Genomic DNA, 6,741 nt, shown 5'->3' on the forward strand with positions numbered 1-6,741 from the left:
CAGGCCAATTTTTATTGAACTTTAAAGGACAACGTAGGGAATTCCCTGGTGGTCCAGTGGTTAGGACTCAACGCTTTCACTGCCCAGGTTCAATCCCTGCTTGGGGAATTAAGATCCTGCAAGCCACTTCGTGCAGCAGAAAAAAAAAACAACCAGACAATGTAATGTCCAGGGGCTGGGACTTCCCTGGTGGTCCAGTGGCTAAGACTTCACGCTCCCAATGCAGGGGGCTCAGGTTCGATCCCTGGTCAGGGAACTAGAGCCCACAGGCCACAACTAAGAGCCCACATGCTGCAACTAAGAGTTCACATGCCGCAACTAAAAGATCCTGCATGCCAGCAACTAAAGATCCCACCCGCCTCAATGAAGATCCCACACGCGTCAACAATGATCCCGCGTGCTGCAGCTAAGACTTGACGCAGCCAAATAAATAAATAAATAGTTTAAAAAAATGTCCAGGGGCTGACATCCAAGTAGCTGCATCGTCTGTTCTTCTGAGCCTTTTCTCTGATGTTGGTCAAATGCAAACAAGAGTAAAAAATACAGAATACGCATACCTGTAGATGCATTCCAGGAATTGGCTTCATAATCATAAACATAGACTTTTCGATTCACTACTAACAGCAATACTGAACCAGCAAAATGTGCTGATGTTACTTCTGGTATGCCAACCTAAGAGTAATGACATATACGATATCAGTATGTACATCTCTTCGGACATCGATTCAGAAAGCGATACTTCTAGACACGCATCCATGGAACATTCATTCCAGCAAGAGTTCTTTGGGTCCTAGATATTGGGAACCATGTATCTTGGGGATTAGCTGAAAGCAAAACGGGGAGGTCGAAATTGGTGTTTGGTGCCCTTGGATAGCTAAATTTGCTCCATCTCCTTCTCCTGTGTCAAAACCTTCTCTGAGGATAGGCACTTCCCTGGTGGTCCACAGACGAAGACTCCATGCTCCCAATCCAGGGGGCCCGGGTTCGATCCCTGGTCGGGGAACTAGATCCTGCATGCCACAACTAAGAAATCTGCATGCCGCCATGAAGATCCCAAGTGCTGCAACTAAGACCCAGCACAGCCTACATAAATAAATATTAAAAAAAAATCTTCTCTGAGGATAAAGGCTACAGCATAGATGACGAATCATAAGCATAACTGATAAGTGTGTCACTTATGAGAGAAACTGGTATTTTAGCAGATGGCGGAAGCTTCTGGAGCATAGGTGCTGCCAAATTTCTCAAGATAGTTCCTGAGTGGGTACAGGTTTTTCTGTTTTGGTTGAGGGCAATTTGGGGAGGCCCTGAAATCAGTGTGTGTAATCTATCACACAACCAATTATAAGGAGCTCTTGCAAGAATTCTGGTTCTTTTTTCAGGGGGAAAAAAAAGCACCTGTTTTGGTAGTAAGGGCAGAATAGAATCAAGCCTTCTTTTGGCTTAGAAATTGCTCTCAATGTCTTTAAGAGGTACATCGTAAAATAAGCCCCCAAACTAACAAAAACAGACTAGCGTGGTGTTTTCTGAACTATATCTAACCCTAAGTATTACTTATTTCAAGCATCCCTTGGATCGTTCAGCAAAATAACTACCTGCATTGACGTAGGGATGGAAAATGGAAGGACACTACTCTCAAAGCTGTTCTTCGTGAGAAAAACTTGTCTTCTGAAATAAACAATAAAAGGGTTCAATTAGGACAATCTCACACAAGAAAAGAAAAAAGACAATGGCAGACATTCTAAAAATGTTCTATTCAAATGAAATTCTTTTCTTAACAAGGAACCATTTTGCCTCTATCTATCTATCATCTATTTATTTATTTTATTATTTCTTTTGATGTTGGGGGTAGGAGTTTATTAATTAATTTATTTATTTTTGGCTGTGTTGGGTCTTCGTTTCTGTACGAGGGCTTTCTCCAGTTGTGGCAAGCGGGGGCCACTCTTCATCGCGGTGCGCGGGCCTCTCACTGTCGTGGCCTCTCTTGTTGTGGAGCACACACTCCAGACGCACAGGCTCAGTAGTTGTGGCACACGGGCCCAGTTGCTCTGTGGCATGTGGGATCCTCCCAGACCAGGGCTCGAACCCGTGTCCCCTGCATTAGCAGGCAGATTCTCAACCACTGCGCCATCAGGGAAGCCTCGATCATCTATTTATTTTTGTGTGAATAATCCTCTATAGCCTGGATATTTGACTTCTTGAAATAACATTATTTGAAAAGTGTGACCATGTCAAAAATAAAATTATATAAAATGTACATTAAGTGACAGCTTATTTTGCTCAGGGCGAACTTCAGTTTTGTCCTTTATTTTACTCTAATCCCACTAAAGTAAAGGCTTTCAGACCAGGAATGTGTATGTATAAAAGAAACAGTATGCTCCCTTATGCAGGGAACTTTTAAGAGGCAAAAGGCCATCCATGAACATGGTATATCGCTTCCTTATCCAGATCTCCTTCTCTTGCCCCCTCCAGAAGAATTTTACGGTTTGAGGCAGACAGGAGTTACTGAGTTAATTCCTATGCATTTTAAAGTTTTGGGGACTTCCTTGGTGGTCCAGTGGTTAAGAATCCGTCTTGCAGTGCAGGGGACACTGGTTCGATCCTTGGTCGGGGAACTAAGATCCCACCTGCTGTGGGGAAACTAAGCCCATGTGCCACAACTAGAGAGCCCAAGTGCCACAACTAGAGAGCCCAAGTGCCACAACTAGAGAGAAGCCCGCACACCACAACGAAGAGCCCGTGTGCCACAACTAAGACCTGACGCAGCCAAAAAATAAATAAATAGATATTTAAAAATAAAGCTTTTTTTGCTACTGTGAATGGCACCATTCATAACTGCCTTATGTCAAGCATCTGTGACAAGCTACACGTAATTATTTTAGCTACTTGTGTGTCTCTTCACCTGTCATTCCTTAACTCTACCCCAACTGTGGACTCCCTGTAGGCCAGCATCTAGCAACACAGGACAGAGCCGTCTCTTTTAATGTTTGTGGAATCGAAGAATGAGGGCAAACGTAATGTTTTAATAATAATAATAAAAAAGTAGCAATATCTTACCCTAGATACAGGGCTATGTTTTTCTTACAAGGATGCTTCATCAAGCGAGTTGTCCCAGATGAAAAATACAGGTGGTCCTAGAGAGAGAGTCACAAAATCTTAATCCTATCAATGCTCATAAACGCCTGATGAAAACAGTTTCCTAACGTGTAACACTGAAAATGTAAAGGTGAAATCTGAATTAGGCAGGTGGACGGCATCTAAGTCATTTTCCTCTTTTTTAAAAATAATTAATTTTATTTTTGGCTGCCTTGGGTCTTTGTTCCTGCGTGCAGGCTTTCTCTAGTTGTGGTGAGCAGGGGCTACTCTTCACTGCAGTGAATGAGCTTCTCATTGCCGTGGCTTTTCTTGTTGTGGAGCACCGGCTCCAGGTGCACCGGCTTCGGTAGTTGTCAGCGGTCACCAATGGGGAAAGCTGGGTGAGAGGGACCTGGGACATCTCGGCACTGTTTTGCAGCGCGCTGTGAATCTATAATTATGTCAAAATAAAAAGTCTAAAAAGACTCACAGGATAATGATTCATATCACATCCCCTCTGTGTATATGTTACTTATTTACAGATTACTTATTGAGAGGCCAGAGGCCAAAAAAAAAGTAGAAACCAGTCACTTGATTATTTAGCAATGCTGACACCACTTCTGAAATAACACAATGTCAATAGGAAAAACATTTGAGCTGACAAAATATTTTTTTCTTCATGCCTTTTAGGCACATGCAGGTAAAGGAAGTTTCCTGCTGCACTGTGTCATGTAAACAAAGTAAGTTTGCTTCCTATGTCACTCTGCATTTAAAAAGTCCTATCGGACAGAACGCTGGATAAAAACTCAGGTGATCTGAGTTCTAAACCCAGCTGCAGCTCTTGTCTTTGTTCAGGCTACTTGACTTCTCTCAATTAGCTTTTTTTTTTTTTTTTTTTCCAATACGTGGGCCTCTCACTGTTGTGGCCTCTCCCGTTGCGGAGCACAGGCTCCGGACGCGCAGGCTCAGCGGCCATGGCTCACGGGCCCAGCCACTCCGCGGCATGTGGGATCCTCCCGGACCGGGGCACAAACCTGTGTTCCCTGCATCGGCAGGCGGACTCTCAACTGCTGCGCCACCAGGGAAGCCCTCAATTAGCTTTTTAGTGACATGCAAAAGGTTAATGCCTATTTCAAAAGGCAATGGTAAGGATTAGATGAAGTAATGTTCTATGCCGGACACAACACTGGCACCCAAGAAATACTAGGAAGTATTAGTTCTGATCCAGCGATTAGATAAAAGTGAAGAATGAATGTTAACTGTGGAGCCACGTACCCCTTGAATTTGTTCTCTGACGTGAAACACCTTTCCTGTCCTCACCGTACGAATACTAGAGGTAAGAGATAAGAAAACATCTGTCAATGTTTATGAAACAGTCGGCATGACTCCTACCAGGTTGCCTCTGGGTTAACGGTGCAGTAGCTGTTCTTGAAGCTTTTAGGGTTATGGGAGCCCCTGGAAAATCTGATGAAACAGTGGACCCTCCTCTCCTAGAAACAGACATATGTATATGCAAAAATGGAGATGTGGTTCCTGAGAGCTCGTTAAGCTCATTTGCAGACCCCAGATTAGGCAAATGAGGAGTGCCTACTGCCAGATTTTGTTTTTTGTCTGTGGGGTGGGGAGGTGTTGGTGGCTGGGAGAATGTTGCTCCAGTTTACAGCAGGTTCTCAATCTTGGATGTGAGTCAGAAGCACCTGGTGGGGGGGGGGGGGTGCCTGATACAGACTGTAGATTGCTGGGCCACACTGCTGAGTCTTTGGTTCAGCAGATCCAGGGAACTGCAGTTCTAACAAATTCCCGGGTAATGCTGCTGCTGTTGGCCCAGGACCACTCTCTGAGAACCAGTGTGGGAAACGGGAGAATTGGATGTGACCAATCTTTGCAGACTTTGAGACACATCCTGCTAGGAAATCTTGCTGGAAAGTCCCACTCCCCACTCCCTTACTAAGGGCAAGTGTATCGTTAATTTTGCTGGGTCTGTTTTCACGTCTATAAAATAAGGTTAAGGAATCACTTCGCCATGAAACTCGTTGTAAAGATCAAATGAGGCCATGCAACAGAAACGCATTCTCTATTTCTTCAGCAAACAGGGCCCTGCAGAGTGTGACAGCTCATTCCAGGCAGGAGTTCCCTGAGGGTGGGAACTGGGCTTTAGCATCTGTCCCGTGCCCACGGCACCGCGTGTACAGTATTTACTAATCTAACATTTACTGAAATCCAAAAATGTTCTGGGCAAGCAGTGAATAACAGGAAACACTCTATACCTTCATGGAGCTAAGAGCCTAGTGACAGCAACAGACAAGAAAAAATTTGCGACGAGTAACAGAATTTAGTGATTGATAGGAAAAAGCAGCTATAGGGAGGAGAGGGTCTTTAGATGAGGAAGTGTACTGTTTGTCAGCATCTGAATAATCAGGAAGAAGTCATGGAGAAAATCTGGAAGCAAAGCGTTCCAGGCAGAGGGAGAAGCAGGCACCAAGTCTCCCCCGTTCGCGAGTTTGGCAAGTTCAAGGGACCGGTGGCTGGGAGCAGTGATTCAGGGGCGGGCAGGGGCCACATCAGTGGTTGTCACATCCCTAGGGGACCCTTGGTAATGTCTAGAGACATCTGATTGATGGTCAAGTCTGGAGAAGAAGGTACTACTGGCATCGAGTGGGTGGAGGCCAAGGATGCTGCTCAGTATCCTACAAGGTACAGGACGGTCCCACCCCAGATAATGATCAGGCCCTAAATGTCAGCGGCGCCGCTGAGGAACCCTGCGCCAGATACGGCGCGAGGAAATTGGGTTTTATTCCGGGTGCCACAGGGAAGGGGAATGACGAGATCAGATTCGTTTATAAACAACCCCCCTGGCTGCCAGGATGGACAGGAGGGCACAGCCTAGGGTGATGGCGGTGAAAGTCGCTTGAAGGCATCGGAATTGGGACAAAGTCTTGAAGTGGCAATGGGAGGACTTGGTGATGAGCTGGAGACGGTGGGGTGAGAGAAAGGGTGGGTATCAAGTTCGCTTCCTAGAGTAAACTGGGAAGCCTCAATAAGGTTGGGGAGCGGAGCATCTTTCCTGGATTCCGCGCAGGGATGAGCCTGCCCCCTCCCGACCCCTGGCAGCACCCCAGGCCCAGGAGGGCGGCCCCACCGGCACAGCGGCTGAGCTCTGGCCAGCGGGCAGAGCCGCAAGGTAGTCGCCGCCACCAACATTAACAGCAGCATCTCATACTACCCGCCGCCGCTAACACACAGCTCCTCAACTGCCGCGGGGATTCGCTTCACAGCCTGGGCATGCGCAGTCTGCCGCGGAGCCTGGGCAAGCGCACCTTGTTCCCCAAGAAGCCTGAATCCGCCCACCTCAACAAGCCCCCAGCGCCTGGGCATGCGCACACTGCCGCCCTTGGGCTGTCTACAGTTAGCTTAGCGTCTCTCGGGAAGCCCGAATCCACCAACCGTGGCGCGCGCCAGAGCTTGAGCTTGCGCGTGTCACTCACATTCCTAAGCCCAAGTGTTTGGACCGGGCTGCCCACACGTTCCCAAAGCTGCGCTTGCAGCCACAGCTGCTCTCTTTCTAGGGGCCATCACGCGTGCCCACAGCCCTCCCCGCGATCCGAAGGAGCCTATCGCAAAAGGTGAATGCCACGAGGGAGCTGGAACGCTTCCGGCTCTACTTCGCGT

The 6,741-nt window shown here is 47.1% G+C and overlaps 1 protein-coding gene across 4 annotated transcripts in view; it reads right to left on the reverse strand.

Annotated features, from left to right (window-relative positions):
* The window catches only part of CATSPERD (cation channel sperm associated auxiliary subunit delta), a 40,065-nt gene extending 33,561 nt beyond the window's left edge, over positions 1-6,504 (reverse strand). For 2 of the 4 annotated variants that reach the window (XM_073803377.1, XM_033854593.2), the window contains exons 1-5: positions 6,212-6,504; positions 4,348-4,402; positions 3,055-3,131; positions 1,593-1,665; positions 558-672 (exon numbers count right to left, since the gene is read on the reverse strand). In XM_073803377.1, the coding sequence (XP_073659478.1) occupies positions 558-672; positions 1,593-1,665; positions 3,055-3,131; positions 4,348-4,402; positions 6,212-6,285 (394 nt within the window). In that variant the 5' untranslated portion in view covers positions 6,286-6,504. The remainder of the gene's footprint in view (positions 1-557; positions 673-1,592; positions 1,666-3,054; positions 3,132-4,347; positions 4,403-6,211) is intronic. The other 2 variants (XM_073803379.1, XM_073803378.1) reach the window with 2 other exon arrangements.
* Positions 6,505-6,741: the final 237 nt, after the last annotated feature.

This window comes from Tursiops truncatus, chromosome 3 (assembly GCF_011762595.2).
Source record: "Tursiops truncatus isolate mTurTru1 chromosome 3, mTurTru1.mat.Y, whole genome shotgun sequence".
Lineage (NCBI taxonomy): Eukaryota > Metazoa > Chordata > Mammalia > Artiodactyla > Delphinidae > Tursiops > Tursiops truncatus.